This window comes from Panthera uncia, chromosome D1 (assembly GCF_023721935.1).
Source record: "Panthera uncia isolate 11264 chromosome D1, Puncia_PCG_1.0, whole genome shotgun sequence".
Classification (NCBI taxonomy): domain Eukaryota; kingdom Metazoa; phylum Chordata; class Mammalia; order Carnivora; family Felidae; genus Panthera; species Panthera uncia.
In genome coordinates, this window is record NC_064808.1 from 78,716,375 (window position 1) to 78,741,716 (window position 25,342).

Genomic DNA, 25,342 nt, shown 5'->3' on the forward strand with positions numbered 1-25,342 from the left:
TTGCTACAAAAGGCCATATTTCATTCTTTCTCATTGCCACGTAGTATTCCATTGTGTATATAAACCACAATTTCTTTATCCATTCATCAGTTGATGGACATTTAGGCTCTTTCCATAATTTGGCTATTGAGAGTGCTGCTATAAACATTGGGGTACAAGTGCCCCTATGAATCAGTACTCCTGTATCCCTTGGATAAATTCTTAGCAGTGCTATTGCTGGGTCATAGGGTAGGTCTATTTTTAATTTTCTGAGGAACCTCCACACTGCTTTCCAGAGCGGCTGCACCAATTTGCATTCCCACCAACACTGCAAGAGGGTTCCCGTTTCTCCACATCCTTTCCAGCATCTATAGTCTCCTGATTTGTTCATTTTGGCCACTCTGACTGGCGTGAGGTGATATCTGAATGTGGTTTTGATTTGTATTTCCCTGATAAGGAGCGACGTTGAACATCTTTTCATGTGCCTGTTGGCCATCCGGATGTCTTCTTTAGAGAAGTGTCTATTCATGTTTTCTGCCCATTTCTTCACTGGGTTATTTGTTTTTCGGGTGTGGAGTTTGGTGAGCTCTTTATAGATTTTGGATACTAGCCCTTTGTCCGATATGTCATTTGCAAATATCTTTTCCCATTCCGTTGGTTGCCTTTTAGTTTTGTTGGTTGTTTCCTTTGCTGTACAGAAGCTTTTTATGTTCATAAGGTCCCAGTAATTCACTTTTGCTTTAATTCCCTTGCTTTTGGGTATGTGTCGAGTAAGAGATTGCTACGGCTGAGGTCAGAGAGGTCTTTTCCTGCTTTCTCCTCTAAGGTTTTGATGGTTTCCTGTCTCACATTTAGGTCCTTTATCCATTTTGAGTTTATTTTTGTGAATGGTGTGAGAAAGTGGTCTAGTTTCAACCTTCTGCATGTTGCTGTCCAGTTCTCCCAGCACCATTTGTTAAAGAGACTGTCTTTTTTCCATTGGATGTTCTTTCCTGCTTTGTCAAAGATGAGTTGGCCATACGTTTGTGGGTTTAGTTCTGGGGTTTCTATTCTATTCCATTGGTCTATGTGTCTGTTTTTGTGCCAATACCATGCTGTCTTGATGATGACAGCTTTGTAGTAGAGGCTAAAGTCTGGGATTGTGATGCCTCCTGCTTTGGTCTTCTTCTTCAAAATTACTTTGGCTATTCGGGGCCTTTTGTGGTTCCATATGAATTTTAGGGTTGCTTGTTCTAGTTTCGAGAAGAATGCTGGTGCAATTTTGATTGGGATTGCATTGAATGTGTAGATAGCTTTGGGTAGTATTGACATTTTGACAATATTTATTCTTCCAATCCATGAGCAGGGAATGTCTTTCCATTTCTTTCTATCTTCTTCAATTACCTTCATAAGCTTTCTATAGTTTTCAGCATACAGATCTTTTACATCTTTGGTTAGATTTATTCCTAGGTATTTTATGCTTCTTGATGCAATTGTGAATGGGATCAGTTTCTTTATTTGTCTTTTTGTTGCTTCATTGTTAGTGTATAAGAATGCAACTGATTTCTGTACATTGATTTTGTATCCTGCAACTTTGCTGAATTCCTGTATCAGTTCTAGCAGACTTTTGGTGGAGTCTATCGGATTTTCCATGTATAATATCATGTCATCTGCAAAAAACGAAAGCTTGACTTCATCTTTGCCAATTTTGATGCCTTTGATTTCCTTTTGTTGTCTGATTGCTGATGCTAGAACTTCCAGCACTATATTAAATAGCAGCGGTGACAGTGGGCATCCCTGTCGTGTTCCTGATCTCAGGGAAAAAGCTCTCAGTTTTTCCCCATTGAGAATGATGTTAGCTGTGGGCTTTTCATAAATGGCTTTTATGATCTTTAGGTATGTTCCTTCTATCCCGACTTTCTCAAGGGTTTTTATTAAGAAAGGGTGCTGGATTTTGTCAAAGGCCTTTTCTGCATCGATTGACAGGATCATATGGTTCTTCTCTTTTTTTTTGTTAATGTGATGTATCACGTTGATTGATTTGCGAATGTTGAACCAGCCTTGCATCCCAGGAATGAATCCCACTTGATCATGGTGAATAATTCTTTTTATATGCCGTTGAATTCAATTTGCTAGTATCTTATTGAGAATTTTTGCATCCATATTCATCAGGGATATTGGCCTGTAGTTCTCTTTTTTTACTGGGTCTCTGTCAGGTTTAGGAATCAAAGTAATACTGGCTTCATAGAATAAGTCTGGAAGTTTTCCTTCCCTTTCTATTTCTTGGAATAGCTTGAGAAGGATAGGTATTATCTCTGCTTTAAACATCTGGTAGAACTCCCCTGGGAAGCCATCTGGTCCTGGACTCTTATTTGTTGGGAGATTTTTGATAACCGATTCAATGTCTTCGCTGGTTTGGGTCTGTTCAAGCTTTCTATTTCTTCCTGATTGAGTTTTCGAAGAGTGTGGGTGTTTAGGAATTTGTCCATTTCTTCCACGTTGTCCAATTTGTTGGCATATAATTTTTCATAGTATTCCCTGATAATTGTTTGTATCTCTGAGGGATTGGTTGTGATAATTCCATTTTCATTCATGATTTTATCTATTTGGGTCATCTCCCTTTTCTTTTTGAGAAGCCTGGCTAGAGGTTTGTCAATTTTGTTTAGTTTTTCAAAAAACCAACTCTTGGTTTCGTTGATCTGCTCTACAGTTTTTTTAGATTCTATACTGTTTATTTCTGCTCTGATCTTTATGATTTCTCTTCTTCTGCTGGGTTTAGGCTGTCTTTGCTGTTCTGCTTCTATTTCCTTTAGGTGTGCTGTTAGATTTTGTATTTGGGATTTTTCTTGTTTCTTGAGATAGGCCTGGATTGCAATGTATTTTCCTCTCAGGACTGCCTTCGCTGCATCCCAAAGCGTTTGGATTGTTGTATTTTCATTTTCATTTGTTTCCATATATTTTTTAATTTCTTCTCTAATTGCCTGGTTGACCCACTCATTCATTAGTAGGGTGTTCTTTAACCTCCATGCTTTTGGAGGCTTTCCAGACTTTTTCCTGTGGTTGATTTCAAACTTCATAGCATTGTGGTCTGAAAGCATGCATGGTATAATTTCAATTCTTGTAAACTTATGAGGGGCTGTTTTGTGACCCAGTATATGATCTATCTTGGAGAATGTTCCATGTGCACTTGAGAAGAAAGTATATTCTGTTGCTTTGGGATGCAGAGTTCTAAATACATCTGTCAAGTCCATCTGATCCAAGGTATCATCAGGGCCCTTGTTTCTTTGTTGACCGTGTGTCTAGATGATCTATCCATTTCTGTAAGTGGGGTGTTAAAGTCCCCTGTAATTACCACATTCTTATCAATAAGGTTGCTTATGTTTATGAATAATTGTTTTATATATTTGGGGGCTCCGGTATCCGGCACATAGACATTTATAATTGTTAGCTCTTCCTGGTGGATAGACCCTGTAATTATTATATAATGCCCTTCTTCATCTCTTGTTACAGCTTTTAATTTAAAGTCTAGTTTGTCTGATATAAGTATGGCTACTCCAGCTTTCTTTTGTCTTCCAGTAGCATGATAAATAGTTCTCCATCCCCTGACTCTCAATCTAAAGGTGTCCTCAGATCTAAAATGAGTCTCTTTTAGACAGCAAATAGATGGGTCTTGTTTTTTTATCCATTCTGATACCCCATGTCTTTTGGTTGGTGCATTTAATCCATTTACATTCAGTGTTATTATAGAAAGATATGGGTTTAGAGTCATTGTGATGTCTGTATGTTTTATGCTTGTAGTGATGTCTCTGGTACTTTGTCTCACAGGATCCCCCTTAGGATCTCTTGTAGGGCTGGTTTAGTGGTGACAAATTCCTTCAGTTTTTGTTTGTTTGGGAAGACCTCTATCTCTCCTATTCTAAATGACAGACTTGCTGGATAAAGGATTCTTGGCTGCATATTTTTTCTGTTTAGCACACTGAAGATATCGTGCCAATCCTTTCTGGCCTGCCAAGTTTCAAAAGAGCGATCAGTCAAGAGTCTTATAGGTCTCCCTTTATATGTCGAGGGCACGTTTATCCCTTGCTGCTTTCAGAATTTTCTCTTTATCCTTGTATTTTGCCAGTTTCACTATGATATGTCGTGCAGACGATCGATTCAAGTTACGTCTGAAGGCAGTTCTCTGTGCCTCTTGGGTTTCAATGCCTTTTTCCTTCCCCAGTTCAGGGAAGTTCTCAGCTATAATTTCTTCAAGTACACCTTCAGCACCTTTCCCTCTCTCTTCCTCCTCTGGGATACCAATTATGTGTATATTATTTCTTTTAGCGTATCACTTAGTTCTCTAATTTTCCCCTCATACTCCTGGATTTTTTTCTCTCTCTTTCTCTCACCTTCCTCTTTTTCCATAATTTTATCTTCTAATTCACCTATTCTCTCCTCTGCCTCTTCAATTGGAGCTGTCATCGTTTCCATTTTGTTTTGCATGTCGTTTAAAGCGCTTTTCAGCTCCTCATAACTGTTCCTTAGTCCCTTGATCTCTGTAGCAAGAGATTCTCTGCTGTCCTCTACCCTGTTTTCAAGCCCAGTGATTAATTTGATGACTATTATTCTAAATTCACTTTCTGTTATATAATTTAAATCCTTTTTGATCAGTTCATTAGCTGTTGTTATTTCCTAGAGATTCTTCTGAGGGGAATTCTTCCGTTTGGTCATTTTGGATAGTCCCTGGAGTGGTGAGGACCTGCAGGGCACTTCTCCTGTGCTGTGGTGTATAACTGGAGTTGGTGGGCGGGGCCACAGTCCGACCTGATGTCTGCCCCCAGCCCACCGCTGGGGCCACAGTCAGACTGGTGTGTGCCTTCTCTTCCCTTCTCCTAGGGGCGGGATTCACTCTGGGGTGGCGTGGCCCGTCTGGGCTACTTGCACACTGCCAGGCTTGTGGTGCTGGGGATCTGGTGTATTAGCTGGGGTGGGTAGGCAAGGTGCACGGGGGCAAGAGGGGTAGGCTCAGCTCGCTTCTCCTTAGGTGATCCACTTCAGGAGGGGCCCTGTGGCAGCGGGAGGGAGTCAGATCCGCTCCCGGAGGTTTGGCTCTGCAGAAGCACAGAGTTGGGTATTTGCGTGGAGCAAAGAAGTTCCCTGGCAGGAACTGGTTCCCTTTGGGATTTTGGCTGGGGGATGGGCGGGGGAGATGGCGCTGGCGAGTGCCTTTGTTCCCCACCAAACTGAGCTCTGTCTCCGGGGGCTCAGCAGCTCTCCCTCCCTTTGTCCTCCAGCCTTCCCGCTTTCTGAGCAGAGCTGTTAACTTATGACCTCCCAGACGCTAAGTCGCGCTTGCTGTCGGAACACAGTCCATCAGGCCACTCCGCTTTTGCCAGCCAGACTCGGGGGCTCTGCTTGGCCGGTGAGCCTCCCCTCTGCCCCGGCTCCCTCCCGCCAGTCCGTGGAGCGCGCACCTCCTTGCCGCCCTTCCTACCCTCTTCCGTGGGCCTCTCGTCTGCGCTTGGCTCCGGAGACTCTGTTCTGCTAATCCTCTGGCAGTTTTCTGGGTTATTTAGGCAGGTGTAGGTGGAATCTAAGTGTTCAGCAGGACGCGTGGTGAGCCCAGCGTCCTTCTATGCCGCCATCTTCCCTCCTATCCTCACAATAAGTGTACTCTTAATCCCTTCTCTTATTTCATCTACCTCCTCCTCTGATATTCTTTGTTTTAAACAAGTACCCTCAGTTAAAGTTATTTTTTTTTTCAGCAAGAACATGTTTTACTTGATGCATACTTCAGAATACACTCTAAGTTTTAGCTGATGCAAGAAGAATTTCTGTTTTTTTCACATTCAGTTACTTAAGAAACATTTTATCTGTCACTTAGGATGCTTTATTTTAGGGTGATTAATCGGAACATTAAACATTCAATATTTAGAAGTCCAAAATTTATAATTGAAATCTGTATCAAATCTGTATCAAAATTTGTCAAATTTGACCATACTCATCTCCCTCAAGTACGTATACTTAATCACTTTAAAATAATCTAACCAATTAAAGTAATTTAAAATAGAAAAGCAAGAATCAGATATACCACTGGAAAGGAAAGATATGTGTCTGCTCATCCAACAACATCTCAGCCAATTTTGCAGTTTGAAAATAACTTAGATTTATTCAGTTAAAATATTCTCAAGCACCAAGCAAGATAAGCTAGTTCTCAGAATTGGGAATAATGAGTCCATCATCATATAAAAGATAGGATTTTAGAGGAGTCCAGCTTTAATCAAATAGCTTTAATCAAACAGATATTTGAAGTTCAGTCAGTTCAAATCTGTGAAGAGACAGGGATGAGAAATAAGAATGCAATTATCTTTTTAGGCTTTAAAAAAAAGAGATAGATATATACATAGATATACAAGATCTGTGTATATGTATCAGACAGTTTTAGTCCCAAAGAACTAAACTACTCTAAATAGTTTAAGAGGTACCTTATTATAGTTATTAAATGCTTTACTAACTTATCAAGTTAAATTAATAGACTCCAGGGTGACTTGAAAGACCAAGAATGACTCTTAAAGTCAAACTACAGAATCAACACAAAGGAAGATGTCTTTTAAGCCACCAGCCCCAGAAGCACACTCCACTACCATGGTTAAGGAAGCCTCTATAATCAGGATGGTGCCACATTCAGGAAGGGGCTGTGATCTGGAGAGCTCTGCTACTGTTGCCGGTTCCAGAATCCCACCATGCCAACTATGATTTGTACCAACGAAATAAACATCCTGCGCCCTACTTCTTGACTAACAAAGCTGATGGTTAGACAATGAGTCACTTATTAATGCTGCCTGGAGGGGCAAGGAGTGGAGGAAAAGTAATGACTCCCTTAATGTGCTTACCAGCAGAAAAGAAGAAGCAGAAGTTCAATCTCCATCTCACTTTTATTTTCAAATGCCAGGCATATTCATCTGACTGGCTGAAGCTAAAACACATTGAATCCTAACTACAAAAGAGTCTTAAAAATAATATTTTTTAGCTCTCCATCCTCTTCAGTACAGGAAGACACCTGGAACTAGAGGAAATGGATGTTGAACACTAATGTACCATATCCCTTTGGTAACTCAACATACATACACATCATTTTCCACATTCAACAACCTTCAAAAGTAACAATAAGCAACAACCATATTCCAAACTGATATGGTACAAATGTAGCTTTTTAAAAATTTTAAAGGTTTATTTATTTATTTGTTAGAGAGAGAGTACAAGCTGGGGAGGGGCAGAGAGAGAGGGAGAGAGAGACTCCAATACAGGCTCTGTACTGTCAGCACAGTGGCCCATGTGTGGTTCAAACCCACGAACTGTGAGATCATGACTTGAGCTGAACTCAGACACAACCGACTGAGCCACCCAGGTGCCCCAACAAATATAGCTTTTACAAATGAAAATATATGTACCCTTTCCCCAAACAAGAAATTCAAATCTGTCCGTGTCAGGGTGAAAGTTTATTCTTCCTCTAATGAACTATATTAGAAAGTTACCTATGTACAACACTATATAAAATATCACAAGAAATAAGGGGCCCAAGTCATTTAATATGTACATATAAAACAGTACATGGAAGAAAGTATGGCTATTATAGTCTTCATTTAATAAAATTGCAGTTACAATTTATAACTTCCTTCTTCCTCTACCCATTTCTTATTCCCTTTGCCTTCAGCCAGCACCTAGGCTGGTAAAGATCTTTTAATCTGATATGGTAACTCAAATGTTTTTTCCTCAGAGAGGAAATGAGAGCCTATAATGACTTCCTATGGCTACAGCTGGAAATGGTAGTCTTTGGCATGCTCCAGAATATTTCAAATAATAAACCCCTTGCTGCCCACAATGTATGGCAGCACCCTTAGCTGAAAGAACATCTGGAAAAGATGGTGTTTGGCTTTCTAGCCTCTACAGTAGACAAAGCACTTCAAGAAGCATGAAATGGGTGCAGTGATCCACTTCTTTCACCACAGTAATGAATAGGGGAAAAAAGCACTACTGTTCTATTACTTTTACCATAGTAAGTAGAGAAATAAAAGCTACCCTTTTATCTACTTCTACATGGTTATGCTCTAAGGTCTGAAACAGCGTTAAGCTTTAGGTATATAAAGACAAGACAATTAAAGTCACAAAGAAATTGAGTTTGGTACAAAAGCAGCCACCACAAACTTATAATCAGGAAAAGTCATTTCTGCCTCCCTCCCAGATCCTAGCAATGTGACTTCTCTACATTTAGAACACTCCCAAGTACCATGAGTGTTATTAAACCCATACAGCTTAGGGGCATCTGGGTGGCTCCGTCGGTTGAGCGTCCGACTTCAGCTCGGGTCATGATCTCACAGTCTGTGAGTTCGAGCCCCGCGTCGGGCTCTGTGCTGACAGATCAGAGCCCGGGGCCTGTTTCAGATTCTGTGTCTCCCTCTCTCTCTGACCCTCCCTCATTCATGCTCTCTCTCTGTCTCAAAAATAAAATAAAATGTTAAAAAAAATTTTTTAAAAATACAGCTTGTATGACTCATCTTTATGTGGGGTCTAGGAGGAAATACTGTTCATGTAGATTTTTCAAATAATTCATTCAAAGCCCCATGGCTTTGAAAGGTAAAAGTTTCTGATAACTTATGAGAGAAAAGCACTTCTTCAGTTTCTTTGAATAATTTTTCCTTAATGTCAGGATGTTTTTGGCTCTTTCCAAGCAATTCATGCTACCAAGCTAGAAGATAGCACCTTTTGTGGCTCTGTTGAGTACTGCTAAGATGCACACAGACACAGATCAGGCAATGACTAAGACTGATTTTTGCCTCATTAGTAACACCTGTTAATGTTTTAAGAAAACATCAAAAAAGAAAAAATCAAACAATCACAATCATAGGAGAAACTTCAAAGTTAATCTGTCATGTAATAATTTGTTGACAGGTTGGTTATCGGAAAGACATGGAACAAGAAGATGCAGCAGAAACAGTCAAAACTAGAGGAAATGAGTCATCTGTCATTCTAACAGGATTAGAAGGAAATACTTTATATCACTTCAGAGTGAGGGCTTATAATGGTGCTGGATATGGGCCACCTAGCAGTGAAGTGAGTGCAACCACCAAGAAACCCCGTAAGTGACCTGGGCTTTTTGTTTGTTTCAGACAAAAGGGGATATATCTGTTAGCATTTCTGAAAGCCATGTGAGATACATAATAAGGAGAGCTAAAGGGGAGTTTTGATTCTTAGTCTTGCTTCAATGCTTAGATCTGAATTCCAAATCTAGCTCAAAACATTTTGTATTCACAGTAGATAAAGGTTATCTTCCTGTGAAACAAGGCCAAGCAATTTTGACACAGAAAGAAGATAAAAGGATTCTGGTTCAAAAGCTCAGTAGAGTAGCCATTAAAATGACACTCCTGGAGCAAAAACCTTCCTTATCTGACTCCAGCTGGAAAGAAGCCTATGGTGTCAGCCAACTACTAAACACAAGAAAAGACTGAAATACAAAGATTTAAGTGAAGAAATGTATTTAAGACTCCTTATCAGTTCACTTTCACTTTTTATTTTGCAGCCCCTAGTCAAGCACCTAGCAATCTCAGGTGGGAACAGCAAGGTTCTCAACTTTCTCTTGGCTGGGAACCTGTCAGACCATTAGCCAACGAATCTGAAGTCATGGGCTACAAGGTCAGTGTGCTTCTTCACTCTCTGGTATAGATATTCAGCTCAAAAACTGTTATTATGAGGATGTACAGTTAATAAGGCATAAAAAGACCCATTAGCATACCTGTTTTTTTGCCAATAATTTTCTACCTATAACGTAGGAAAAAGTCTCCCTCCAATGGGAAAGCCAAGGCAGTCAAAATCAGTTTCAACTGAAAAGATATAGGAAGGGAAGAAGTAGGAAAAGCAGCAACAATTTGAACACAGGATGAAGATGGCTCCATGAAGCACATGTGAGGGCCAGCAAAACTTGGGCAGAGTCCTAGAATTCTTTCCCAGTAGACAAACTTTTCTGGCAGATAACAAAGACTGGATGACTTAATTTGAGTGGAAAGACTCTATTAGCAGAAAAAAGAAGAAATGCTAAGGCCAGCACTCTGGGTTAAGAAAGAGTCCGTGGAGAGGCAGCAAGCTCCAAAATAGACACAACATTTCACATACAGTCATCCTGCAATGTACCAGCAAGAGGGCTGGGAATATAAAAACATTTAGTTCGTTTTTGAAAAACAACTTTGAAAAAAAAAAGAAAAACAACTTTTTCTCTAATTTTAAAATATATATGTGGTCTATGTATTGAATTGGCTGAATTTAAAATTCTTTTTTCATCAGATTCGATGATTGTCTTAAACTCCATATAGAATCATTAGTTGAGTATTATTTACATAATAAACTTTAAGCATTTTAATGATAATATTTAGACTGAAAATCATCATTAATGTGGCTTTTCAATCATCAGAAAGGGTAACACAGTATTTTATATATAAAGTGCTAAAACTCTGAAACTAACAACTGAAGAAGTGATAAATGGAATATATTTTTTAAGGTAAGTAATTCCCATTAACATATTTTAAGATACACATTATATTATTTCTTGCAGACTGTAATTAATGTGGATTGCAGACACTTTCATTACTCAACCACACACGCTGAAATCTATTCTCATTCTCAGAGATATTGAATTTGATCTTTTGGGGGAGGGCAGGTGAGCTATTTTTTTAATCCAGCTAGAAGTATAGTATGCAATTACTTATGAGTGTATATCAGATGTGTGTTTTTCCAGCATGGACTTGCATTTGTTAGGTATAGTGGGAAAATAACACTAGCTCCTGAGTCAGACAGACTTTTGTTACTTTTGTGTTACTCTGAGCAAGTTGCTTGATCTCTCTGGGTCTCATTTTCTTAACTTCAAAATCGCAAAATAAAAATAAAATAATATATATCACACAGGATTGTTTTAAGGGTTAAATAAGATAATTTATGTAAAATAGTACATAGCTGTTAGCATATAGAATGTGCTTACTTAAAAATAGCTACTATTTATTCTAATTTTTGGAGGAGAATATCCGGTTAGGTGAAATTTTAACAAAAGGAACTGATCTTTGAAAAATGCTTGCCAGTTCTGTCTACAGGAAGACAGTACAAGTCACCCTAGAATACCTTCTTGTTGGGGGAAGAATCACTAGCTTGTTCCATCTTAGGTGTGTAAGTTAATGACAAGTAGGTACACATTGACAGAGGATTTTTCTTTCTTTTATTTCCTTGAAATAGTTATACTTTCTTATGTCCTTGAGAAGAAACAGCTGCTCCCTAAGAGAGGAGTCTGTTGATAACAAATGGAGTGAAGCCTCAAAGCCTGTTCTTTTGCAACTAAACATTTTTAGAATTTCTGACCGACAGGATAATCCCCAATGAGAGACTTATTGGCAGAAATGTCACTAAGGGCCCCATGAGGGAAAGAACAGTTTAGGCTGATGACTGCAACTTAATGCAGAGCCTGGATTCTCCTGGGAAAGTCCAGTTTTCACAGAGCAGGTAGCTCTGGCTGAAATCTCCTCCTGAGGCAGGCACAGGGACTCCTGGGTGGCTCAGTCAGTTTAGGGTCTGACTTTGGCTCAGGTCATGATCTCATGGTTCATGAGTTCAAGGCCTGCATCAGAATTTCTACTTCAGCATAGATGCTCTTCGGATCCTCTGTCTCCCTCTCTCTCTGCCTCTCTCTCTCTCTCTCTCCCTCTCTCTCTCCACCTCTCAAAAATAAATAAACATTAAACAAAGAGAAACAGTAGGCACACCTGGGTGGCTTAGTCTGTAAGCATAGGACTTCAGTTCAGGTGGTGATCTCACAGTTTCTGGGTTCGAGCCCGCATAGGGCTCTGTGCTGACACCTCAGATCCTGGGGCCTTCTTCAGAGTCTGTGTCTCCCTCTCTCTCTCTGCTCCTCTCCTGCTTGCACTCTCTTTATAAATAAATAAATAAATAAATAAAACATTAACAAAAAAGAATAGCTGCAAATTTAAACTAAACGATGTAACCCAGAGAACACAAGCTTGTAGCCCCCTTTTCTGAGTATGACTCTGAGGAAAACTTCTCTAGCCCAGACAAGATCTGCACTGCAGCTAAAGAGCTGTGCCCCTGCAGGGAGGTTCACACAAGTGTGGAATGGCCAAGGCTGAGCATGAAACTCAGAGGAAAATGATCTCTTTGATTCCTACTACATCCCCACAAATTACTGCCAAACCAAGAATGACCTAACCTCTGGACCAAGAATGCCAGTACAATAGTGGGCCACCTAATTAGTGTATGGCAGTCACAAAGACTAACTAAAGTAGGGACAAGTCAGCACACTACTTCCCTATCCAGAAGGTAATTTGAGGTAGAGGACTTCCTGCTAAACAGGGTAAGAGAAAGCTTCCACCATTAATTCCAATATCAAAAAGAGAAGTAAATTTATTTTTGCTCCTTATCTTTGCTAAGTTACTTTACTTTTATAAGCAAAAGACATCACTAGAAATGTACATCGTTATCTACATACGTAAGTTTCAGCCTGTGACAACTTGGAGTCAATGCTTAGATTTAAAATGCAAAGATTACATATTCCACCTTTTGTATTAAGTCCAGTGTAAAGTAGATGAATTCATAAAGGTCTTTAGCTCAAAGTTTTCTGGATTTTGAAAATTATTGAAAGATGATAAAAATGGAGAAAAATAGATTTGTTCTCCAGACTTGACCCATAAATAATATACTCAATTTTTTTTTTTTTACTTATAGTTAGGATACTATATACGAGATTTAACTCATTCTTTGAAAACAAACCACAAAGATAGCATAATAAAATAATAATAAGTTAAAATAGTGGAATTTGACTAATCCATTTTCTAAGAAGCATGTATCTGGCTTGTTTACTTAACTTCAGAATTGAAGTGTCAATATATATATGAGGCTAATACATTAACAGAAAATTATATTAGACATTTTGTGCAAGGTGTTAAGAAAAAGGAGGTCTCCTCATCATAAATCTTATTGGGAACTTGACCAAGAATGTAGTGGAAGAAGGATAGAATCAACCCATATGATTGTGTCAGAGGTGACACATTAGAATTAAATCCATTCAGATAAATATGAAGTATTACCTAGCTGTGAAATTTCTTACTGCATTTTTGAGATCATCCAAGAGATCCTGAACTTCCTGAGATTTTGTTTAACAAGCCCAGATTTGACAGTAATAGTTTCAAGACATCACAGTTTTTCATTTAAAACTAAGAGAAATACAAGCTGGAAGAACCAGAAGAAAATTGGGCAATTCCAGATATGGCTACAAAATAATGTCACTCATATAAAATAACTCTCCATTTGAAAAGTTGAATCAAATTTGGGCATTTATTTGTGTATTTAGGACTTCTTCAGGTCAATTATTATTATTTTATTTTCTTGTCTTTACATTTTCAAATTCATAAATAGTAACCTATATTATTAATATATTATTTAATAATTATATATTATATATATTATTTAATAATTATTATTTAATAATAATAAAACGGAGCAAAAATTTGAAATATTTTTTTTCTAATTTAATGTATTTTTCCCAAATAAATTCTTTTCAAAGAAGAAAATTTCATTTTTGTAATTCCTCTAGTGTGAGGTCTATATGTAGAGTCCTTACTAATTTGGGCATATCTGTTACTGGCATTCCTAAAGAAACACCAATACCAATAACAAAGCTGTGGTGTAAAGCATATTCAGCCATAATTCTCCTTAATAATCTTGAGCATGGAGGAACTTTTTCTTTATATTCTGAAAGAAGCTTACCAAGATTATAAAGTAAAACAACCATCTTATCTCCACTTTATTCTTCTCACATAGATTTAAGTTCAAGTGAAAGGGAAAATAATTATCAAATCCCGAGGAGCTATACTTTTACTTGTGCAAATATTACCTTCCCCAGCAAAAGAAACTTTTATATACTCAGAAAATAATGCAAGCAGTTCAGAAGGAATTCAGGACAAGGACCTCAGGCTACATCCAAAAAAAAATAAGGTCTTATTTTTCTAGTCTACATCTACAAAATATCCTTTCCTAGATATACAACTACTTTTCTGTACATCTCCCCCCATCACCTCTACTTTCTGCCTATTTACAGAGCCAAAGAGAGTAACGGAAAATCAGGCTCAAAGTTTACATGTTATTATGTGATCCATCAATATAAACAGAAGTTTATATTTATTTATCTAACTTAGATAGCAGGGCCTTCCAGACTCCTGAGATATATGTACACTTGGATTGATATTTTATTCCACACCCTACAGAATTCTGAAGCCCACCTCTATATTTATCCAGGAAGCCAACCTCTATATTTATCCAGCTTCTCAGGGGACTTAATGTCTATGATCATTCTAGTCTCACTAATTTCCGGTATCTTGCAGTTGTTCCTTCATGTTATATTCACCCTATGTATGGACACAGCCTCTTTCTTGTGATACCCCAAAATTTAAAAAGACTCATATATAATTCATGTATTTATGTAATTAATTATGTTACATGTAATTATGCTTGAAATTTTTCATTATAAAATATTTTTTAAATGAAAACAGAAATGACATATATTATTAAATATATGCATGTACAAAGCAGACTTGATATAAATGTTGGCGGGAGCAGGCAGAGTGAAAAGCACACCTTAGATGCAAGGATCTGAAAATTGTCCATAGGAAGTCCTGTTCTTAAAAGTGCATCTGGCTATACTCCAGTCAGTGGCTTCTTACTGGGACTTGTGCTTCCCAACTTTTTTCATCTTGCTTCTACCATTTTGCTGACTTGTCCCCACCCTCCTCTTTCCACTAGAGCTTCAGATTCCTTGCCCTCTATTATGAAGAGCAGCTGTCCCCATTGACTATTCCCAAGATGCTCAGCTGCTGAATAGGCCTTCCTTTTAATTGGATCCATCCTTCTCAGGGGGCACTTATAGTAAAACCAGCAAAATTTATTGTTATATCTTTAAGCATACTCATGACATTATTCTGTTAGCATCAGACATATGGACTAGCCATTTCCAGATCATGCCTTTCAGAATAGCAGTACAGCTTTAATTTTTTTTTTGTTTAGAATTACCTCTTTGAATAACTCACTCCTCCCAGCTGTTAAGGAGAATTTGAGAATAGTCTTGAAAATACACTTTCCTTTATGCCTAAAGATAGCTGCCATGGTAACTGCCATTCTGTAAATGTCCAGATTCGCAAAGTATTCTCTGGCCTCCTTATTGTCAATAACTATTTCTGACATGTCTTGACTTAGCCTTGACTTAACTCCTTAGCTAACTCACACATTCCTCATTCTAATTCATCTTTTCTAAATCAGGATTTTAAAATGAGCCAAGATTCTCTAAAGTATCTAAGACTAACCATTAATTTAATGTATCTTTTCACTTAGTATACCCACTTACTGGCTCATAGCATCACATCTCCCTGGATGTATTGGTAAAAGCCACATTTAATTTCAAACTCCTTTTGCTACCATTAACTGACATTTTTCCTGCGTTTACCTTTTGTTTCTAAATCTCAACTGATCCACAAATTTTTTTTCAACTCTGGATTTTACAGAAACATTAGATATGCATTACTAGCTGCATTTTTCTTTGTCATAAGAATTGTAATTTATTGAACCATAACAAGAATGTCCTCTAAAACAGTCACTCCCCTGCCAATCCCCACCAATTTACATACTTTCTCATTGCCATAAATTTGCTTTCTAATTACCTCATGTGGATGATTAGAATTCTAATTCATTACACTGCTACAGTCAAAATGAGAAACCTAAATTCTGACACAATTATAATTTTTTAAGCCGAAAGAACCTGCTATGGGCATGCTCTGAGAAATGTTTCTGATTCCTCAAGTCTTGACCAAGTACCCATGCTGTGCATTGCTATCTCACTAAACACAGTTCCTATTGCAGTATATATCACACTTCATTGCATTGATATCTGCATGTAAGTGCCATGAGAGCAGGAACGATGTGGTCTTGTTCTCTTATGAATCTCCAATACATAGCACTGTTCCTGGCCCACATGATATGCCCAATAAATATTTGATGATACTCCTATCATTCTGAAGCTACGCTAAGGCTATGACTTCCTTCCCTATAAGTATTTCAGTACATACAATTATTGCACAGGTTATATACTTTTCAAGAGAAGTTACTTCTCTCCTAAAACCCTGAAGTAAACTTAAATCTGTGAAAGATAAAGGAAATGAAATTGAGGGACCATATATTACCAGAATGCAAAGGGGAGAATCAGATGCAGGCAGACTTCAATATATATCAATATTGTTCTGCTAAAGTTTATTCCCCTCTATGTACATTGGTTCAAGTGCAAAACATATTTTTAGAAGGAAAAAAAGTATAAATTTTTTGTCTAACTTCCTAAGACAGTCCATCTTTTATGATGCAATTGAAATACTGACCACTGACAAAGAACAATAATGGCAACAGAACTAGCTTTCTCTTATTAAGCTTACCATGCACCAGGTCCTATGATGGGCATTTTATATGCATTCTCCCATTTCATTCTCCTAACAAAGCCATGAAAGAAAAATTATTATCTTTATTATATACTAGAGTCACTCGAGGTTTAGAAAGATTAGTAACTTGCCCAAATTTGCCCAGACAGGAATATGGAGATTGTGTTTTGTTTTGTTTTGTTTTGTTTTGTTTTGTTTTGTTTTGCTTTGTTTTGTTTGTGGGAGATTGTTTTGAATTGGGATCTGTAAGTAGATACAATATAATATAGCTCTGAAACAGCTCTTAACTGATCATCAGAACACTAACCTTCCAATGCAATATTTTCCCTAACTAGCCACCTGATCTTGTATAAATTGCATAACTCCTGTGTTCTTTGCTTTCTAATATGTAAACATGGGATAATTCTATGTCCTAATTTGTAATTCTGAAACTTCCATGAATACATGTTCTATTCTAGTACCACGGACAGGTGTTGAAAAAGCCTTCCCTCTACTGGCCAAAGTTTCCAAATGCCAGTTCACAGAAAGGCAAACAACAAAAATAAAAGTAAAAACACTAAAATGTTAACTTCCAGCCATTTCTTACATTGTTAAGGATTTATTATTGATGCGTTTAAGAAATTATCACTTTAGTCCTTTCCATTGAAGAGGACAGCTGTGAGTACTCACTCGGGATACTATCCATTTCAATAACCAAGAGTAAAAGACTTTTAGTGATATGCCCCCTCACTACCTACCACCCTAGTCTCAATATCACCATCTCCATGTATCTTCTGTTTATTCCATACCTAATGCTATGGTTTTGTACTGCTTGGGTGTATTTTTTAATCTTCTCTTATCTTTTCCTAGAATTCTCATCCTTTTCTCCAACTGGTAAACTCTATTTATCTTCACATACTTAGTTCAGGCATCTCCTCCTCTAAAACGTGTTTCCTAACCCACAGACAGAATTAAATTCTCTCTTCTATATTTTCATAGCATCTTTTTACACTTCCAGTGCTGCACATAGCACATGCATTACATTTGCTTACATATCTGTCAAAGATGTAAGCTCCCTCTGCTCAAAATGTGACATACAGTAGTCAGTCAATAAACATTTGGAATCCTCAACTGAATAGCAAATGTTTAAACCTCTGCTATTATTTCCAGGTTTTTTACAGGCAAGAGGGGCACAGCAACAGTCAAGTTATTGAAACACAGAAACCTCAAGCAGTAGTACCACTCCCTGATGCTGGAGTCTATATTATTGAAGTTCGAGCATACAGTGAAGGAGGGGATGGAACGGCTAGTTCCCAAATCAGGGTGCCATCCTATTCAGGTATGTTTTGATTGACATAATAGGCTTAATTTGATGACTACCAACAAATAGTGTAAGCCTCACCAAAATTAATATGATGAATTGCATGGTTCACATGAAGGGTCTCATTTCTCACTCTGATTTCCATACCATCCTCCAATTAATACAAACCATGGCAGTATGTCCATAAGTGCAGAATTTCTACAAATCTAGAAAGGGGTTGATCTTTTCATTAGAATGTGCTCATTTGTGAAATTTCCTTGCCTATCATGGTCTCAAGCAGCACCTTGCTGGCTATTTCAGCTTTGCAATATTTTTTTAAATGTTTATTTATTTTTGAGAGAGAGACAGAGACAAAGACAGAGTATGAGCATGAGCATGAGCAGAGGAGGGGCAGAGAGAGGGGAGAGACAGAATCTGAAGCAGGGTCTAGGCTCCGAGCTGTCAGCGCAGATCAGCACAGAGCACAACACAGGGCTTTAACTCACGAACCGTGAGATCATGACCTGGGACTTAACTGACTGAGCCACCTAGGTGCCCCTGCAATATTGCTTTTAAACTGCCATTGCACTATTTTAACATACTCATTTTTCTATTATCTTGGTCACTTTTATCATTAGATAATGGAGAATGAGGTACAGGAAAGTTTAAAGGAAATTCTTCTTAAAATTAAACTTTGATCATGTTTATTGATTTCAAAATAAATTGTAAATTCTATTGTGTATTATTTTTGTATTGCTTTGTCAGCTTTACTGAGATATAACTCATACATAAAATTTTGTAGGTTTAAGGTATACAACTTGTTGATTTGATACACTTATACATTGCAAATTTATTACCACCATAGCATTATCTAACACCTTCATCGCCTCATATAACTGCCATTTCTTTTTGTAGTGAGAACATTTAAACTTTACTCCCTTAGCAACTTTCAAGTATGTACTACAGTATTATTAACTGTACACTAGATTTCCAGAATTTATTTGTGACTCATTGTTATTATTAACAATATTAATAATTTCCAGCTTTTACTGAGCCTTTATTATGTGTTAGGCACGATCATAAGTCCTTTAAATACATCATCTTATTCAGTCTTAGTAACAATTATATGAAGTAGATGGCATTATTCATATTTTACAGAGAAATTTTAAGTAACTTGCCTAAGATCTAAGTGGAAGAACCAGGATTTGGACCCAGGTATGGTTGTCTCCAAGGCCACATATCTTTACCTCTTTACCACTACCATCATTATTACATCAGCAAAGGAATTATAGGACAAAAACTTTACAAATTTGGTAATGAATAACCATTTCATTGATGTAGTCAAAAAAGGAAACAAAAGATTTAATAAAGTATTCTAATCTCTCATTAAGAAAATATTAGACAATTTTCATTAAGTCCTTGAATAAAAATATGTAATGTGCATTTAATTAATGGGAAATTATGAACATTATTTATTATCATTCTCAAGCAGAATTGTCAGCCCAAAGGGAGGTATCCAGTGATATCCTATAGGACTCTGTATGTGGCTTCATTGTATTCAACATATTTATCAATTTGGATTAAGACAAAGGCATTATATATGAATTTTTTTGATGCCAAAAAATGAGGTAGAAAAAAAATAAAAATAAATGAGGTAGAAGGCAAATATAGGGAAGAAAATAATTAGAATGAAACTTTGAGGAAAAAAGAAACATTGACATAATATGTGATAAGTAAACTCTTACATAAAAATACAAGATGAGGGGCACCTGGGTGCCTCAGTTGGTTTAATGTCCAACTCTTGATTTCGGCTCAGATTATGATCTCACACGTTGTGAGATCCAGCCCTGTGTTGGGCCTCGTGCTGATTGTGCAGCCTGCCTGGGATTCTCTCACTCCCTCTCTCTCTTCCCCTGTCCCTCCCCAGCTCTCTCTCTGTCTCCCTTTCTCGCTCTTTCTCTCAAAATAAATAAATAAACATTTTAAAAATACAAGATGAGATAAAGGATATTATTGGGACAATTGATAAAATTTGAATAATGTCTATAGATTACATTATATATATATTAATTTCCTCTTTTAAAAAATTCTACTGTGGCTATATAAGAAAATGTCTTATTTTTAGGAACTATGCATTAAAGTATTTAGGGTGAAAGGTACATCATGTCTGCAACTTACTTTCAAATGGCTCAGGAAAATGTATATATTTATAGAGAAAATAATAAAGCAACAATGATGAAACAAACATTTAAGGAATCTGGATGAATTCTTTGTTCTATTTTTATAGCTTTTTGACACATCTAAAATTATTTCAAAATGAAATGTTAAAAATAAAAAGCACAAAATATAGGAAATCTGACACTTTTCAGAAATTCAGGTGAAAAGGCCTAAGAATTTAAATATATTGTGGCCCCACAAAAACTTAATACACTTTATGATTCATTTATAAAGTATAGTTTCAAGAGGAAGAAAGGTAATAATGTCTCCACACTGATTGGTTCACAATTGAACTGTTCATATGTGAGTATAAATTTTCAAGAGCACCTTGACAGATTATTTCCACAAAATGAAAAAGATTACAACTCTCTTCTTTATTTGCTTCATAAGTCTCAAATTTCTAAAAACAACAATACAATGAGCATTTACTGACCCTTGATCATATTCTTGGCATTATGCTAGGTGTTTTCTATATATTATCTTATCCTTTTAACAAACTTCTAAGTATTTTATTATTCTCCAAATCCCCAAGATTCCTTTCAACTCGAAGACAAAGTGTAAAGTGTCATCTGGACAATATCAGCCCCAAGTTTGAGAGTACTTATTAAAGACCTTGATTCTCCCATTGCACTGTAACTTCTATTCCGTGAAAAACAAATTGTCAACTTTTATGTTTTAGTTAAAACGATATGGCTAGTGTAACACGTTTTCTGAGTTTTAATGAAGTGAAAAACATAATATTATCTATCACAGACCCATAAGCAACAATTGGTTTCTTTCTTATCATTTTCCAAAAACCAAAAGCTCCAAGAAGTTCAAGGACTTGCTCAAGTGAAAAAGCTATTGATTTTGCAGTTGGGACTAAGACATAATTCAGTGTAGTTGTTTGTATTTTGTTTTGATTTGCTATACTAAAATAATGTTTTTTTTCTTTGTGGATTCTATGTGAAATTTGAGATATAGTCCCCACTTAGCATTCTGAAAGTGAGATGTTTTTGTAAAAGTATCATGTTAGTGGATTTGACAAGGACTCAGTCACTCTCAAAAAAAATAGAAAAAACTATTTTCACAGCTTTTATTATTAAGCATGCATACCACTCCAGTGAAGCTTTCTCCTTATGCCTTTCTTATAGCTCACATGTAGCCATGCACTTCCTAATAACCTCTTTTGTACAAGTTGAACTACATGCAACATTCTCTAATATGTTGATAGTTTCATTAGCACCTTAGCTGTAAAAATTTTCAAAGTAAAGATTTGCTGCTGCTGTGTGTGTGTGTGTGTGTGTGTGTTACCAAACAAATGATTCTTCAGCTCTTAAGTAAACATCTGGGGAAAATTAGATACTATTTCCATAACAAAAATTATAACCAGATCCCATTAACACTCAACTCTGGCCAGAGAAGATAACTTGACAGAAGGATGATTCCAAAAATTGAATGGTACATTTATTTTATTATTAATCTATCATTAAGGTCTCAATCAAGGTCAAGGCCAGTCATTATTTTAAGAGAGACAATACATAAGAACATCTGTTTCCACTAATCCAGCTCAGTGACTTCAAGCAAGTTCTATTATCTAAGCTCCAGTTCCCTCAACTGCAACAGGGGGATAAAAACAATACTTACTGCATAGGTATGTCATGAGGATCGAACAAGATAATATGTGTAAAGAGCTCAGTACAACACATTGCATATAGCAAGCATTCATTAAATATCAATCATGATGATGATACTTCAGACTTCTGGCTTGAGGAACCATTAGTAAAGTTAAATCTAAGGGTAACATTTAGTTTATGTGGAGCTTAGTTATGTGGCATTACCTAAACTACTTCAAACTAATCAATTCAAATCAGTAAGTTTAATCTAACAGCCAACCCCCCTAATTCATTAACTGCATACAATAATTTGGTCTCAAGATGGAAGAATTTCTACTGGATGTAGGGAAGAGTGACGAAAGATGGCTCTCCTTTGCCAAGTTAGGTATGAAAATCTAAAATTTAAGCCTGGTCAACTTAAACAGTTAAATAAATGAATAAGCTATGAGTATAATAAATTAAATAATTTTATTACTAAATTCAAAAATTGACTGAAGTAATTGAATTAGGAATTCTTATTGCCACAAACTTTTGCTAATTATTCTTGTTCCCTTTTCTGAACAATGTACTGTAGAAATTGTTTTATAATTCATACCTGGAATTTGGGATGTTTCCCATCAGTACATCATTGGTGAAAATTACACTAAATTTCCTGATTAGATTTTTTTTTTTATTTGACATAGCCTTTTATCACAGTATTCCATATATAGTTCTACCTTCCATGTAATTTTTGGGAAATCTTTATTTTATAAGCACACCCTCATTAGAAACAAACCCATGTTGCACTCATTAGTATTGCATACCTAAAAACAATTCTTTCTTAGCTCAAGCAAAACCAAAATAATTTGCTCCATTTAATGCTTCTCTATTTTCACAGGTGGGAAAATCACTAGTGCTCAATCGACCCTCCACACACTTTCTCCATCTTCATCATCGGTAACATTACTCTTGGCATTGATGATTCCCTCAACCTCTTGGTGAAAACTGCAGCTTAATTTGCTTTGCTTTGCTTTAGCGTGAAAATAGCGGTGAATAGAGTGTAGTGTAAGTGGAGACCCAGGACCCTGAGATGAGCTTTAAAATTTTGGGACTGCACATGGTGCACTTACAAGAGGTTGGGGGGGAATATGACTTATCCATCAGGTTTCTCTTTGATTTTGTAAATGGAGAGGACAGTTCTTGGTCCAATAAAAATATGCAGATTGTATGTAATGAATTTTTTTCTAAGTAAAAGTAATTTCTGTCAAATGTATTCTTTACTTTTTTAATATGTTGGAATTTGATTTTATATCTGATGACCCTGAATGTGTGCCATCCATTTGTTAATTAAGTGGTCTCTAGCAGATCTGTTTCAAACACAAATACAAAACTGAGAATGAAAAGTTTGCTGAAGACTCTGCAACTATCATTTTTCCTTTGGCTAACTACCCCAATTGACAAACTGGTAGATGAATGAAAAAAATAACCCAGTTGTGTGATCCATTATAGGATAAGTACACAAAAATTTTCTCAAAAAATTATTAGTTACTGCATAGAAAAATAGCAAAATTTGTCAATATGCTATTCTATATGCATCCCTAGGGCAAATTATTAGGGTAGGGAATAAGCCATTTACATTAGCGCAAGGTAAATAGAAAGTGATTCCAAATGAATTTAAGTGCTATTGTTTTTCATTAATTACTATGTTATCCAGCTGCAAATATAGTGTTTATTTTAGTTACAAAAAGATTAAAGTCACACACACAAATATGGTCACTAAAAACGGCAGACACTAATATGCTGCCAAAGGTGCTAACTTGAAAAAAAAATGAATACAGGACACAGCTTTCCCATTTCCCTACCTATTGCCAAAACAGATGTTGAATTAGGTCCAGGGCTTTCTTCTAATTGTCAACAATTTTAAGGACAATCAAAATTTGTTGTGCAAATAATTATGCATACAGATAGTCTGTGGATTAAAATGGTTCAAGCATAACAAATAAATTTTTATTTTTAATATACTTCCATGCATCCAATACCACTTATAAAATATTAGCAACTACTAAAATAAAAAGAACATCTTGAATAAATTGATCTTTGAATTAAGCTGTGGAAATATGGCCTCAGTATAAGGGCTCAGCTAGTCTAACTAGCCATACACTACTTGGGAAATCATCCCCATTTGCAATTTTGGGGAGTTACCTTGAATGGAAGTGACCCTAGAGAGTTTGAAATTGTAGTGAAAGTTTTCTACTTGATGATAATCATATAGAAATTCCAACTGATATAAGAATATGCCACAGTTCACCTAATACCCAAGAAGATGCCTGAAGGGATAGTTATTGCAAAGTCAAATGCCAAAAAAAGAGCTTGAAGAAACTAGTTTTGCAGATGATGTTAATATAAAAGAAAAGTAGTTTCTTTTCTTTTATAAAATCTAAGCCTGTTAATTCTGTTTGTACCATCCTTAACAGCAAGCAAAATGAAGCATTAATAAGCTCACACTGCTGGCTCTAGAGGTTAATCTTTACAGAATCAGGATATATTGGAATTGTTGTTTTGAACATCCTAAAAGATTGGGTTCAGAGCCATAGCACAACTATTTAAGTTGCTTACTCATTCTCTCTGGGCGGGGGGGGGGGGGGGGGGAATTATATCCAAGACACCCCTAAACAAACAAGAAGTGATTTACAAGACTATTTTAGTTAACTGATTACTATAGTAAATGACTACAGATGGTGAATATTAAAGCCTGTGAATTATAACAACCAAGTGGCCTTCTTTCAGTACCTCTTTGGAGTGGGACAGGCTGGACTTTGCAAATAGAGGAATGCAAACTGTTTAGCAAGTAAAAATATAAAGATATAACTCTCATGAATATAGTGTAGCTTGCAGGAACAAATTTTGCATCTGAAAAAAAAGATGCAGCAAGAATTAAAGAGAATGGGCAATAATTTCTATTCCATATTGATTAATCGAATAATTTTCTTTATTTTCTGTGATGTTTTATACTAGATTTAATGAAGGACTTTAAGAATTAAGTTATTACTGAAACTCTTACAAAATGAAGTCCAGTAAAATATGTCAGTTTGTGGCAAATTAAAATTAACCAATGTTTTCAACTAGCTGATGGATGGTACACGTCTGATAGAATATTTACAAGTAGAATGTCTGATGTATTCTTACAGGAATTTGAGATAAGGGATGTTTTTACTCAACCTGGAAAGAATATGTATTTTGCATCATAAACTATAAAAAACACAGGTTTTAAATGTTTATGTTATGTTTTTCTGTATTACATACTTGTTACTTTGTAGAAAACAGAACAGCATTCCTTATCAAGGTACATTATTTTTCAGCTGCAGTACTGAGTGAGGTTTTCTTGGATGGGATAATAACCGCACAGTCTTAAGTCACTAAAGAGACTGTATTTTTGTATAATGACAGTTGAACTATGAAGGAAAAAACACTTCATAAATAAAAATTTCATGAAAGTGAATGTTTTGCATACCCAAAATAAGGTACTGTGGACTCCATGTCAAACCGTTAAATATATTGTATACAATCTGTATATATACTATATATAATGGTATATATCATGTGGAAGGCACAGTCAGATAATAGTTCTGTGTACTGTTCTTGTAACACTAGATCTTTTTAATAAATAATTCTCTTTTTATTGACTTTTATCTTCTCTCCTGTGAGATACATGAATGGCATTATTTATTTCATTCAGACCACAGTATGATCATGATTACGGTAGTGTTTTTATGCTGAAAATATCACAATGTTAGTACTTTCTTAGTACTTTA

The 25,342-nt window shown here is 36.3% G+C and overlaps 1 protein-coding gene across 1 annotated transcript in view; it reads left to right on the forward strand.

The window, feature by feature from the left end:
* CNTN5 (contactin 5) overlaps positions 1–22,532 on the forward strand; it is a 495,116-nt gene extending 472,584 nt beyond the window's left edge. Inside the window, exons 22-25 of the mRNA XM_049640842.1 lie at positions 8,887–9,073; positions 9,515–9,627; positions 17,610–17,778; positions 22,429–22,532. Coding sequence (XP_049496799.1) covers positions 8,887–9,073; positions 9,515–9,627; positions 17,610–17,778; positions 22,429–22,532 — 573 coding nt within the window. The remainder of the gene's footprint in view (positions 1–8,886; positions 9,074–9,514; positions 9,628–17,609; positions 17,779–22,428) is intronic.
* Positions 22,533–25,342: the final 2,810 nt, after the last annotated feature.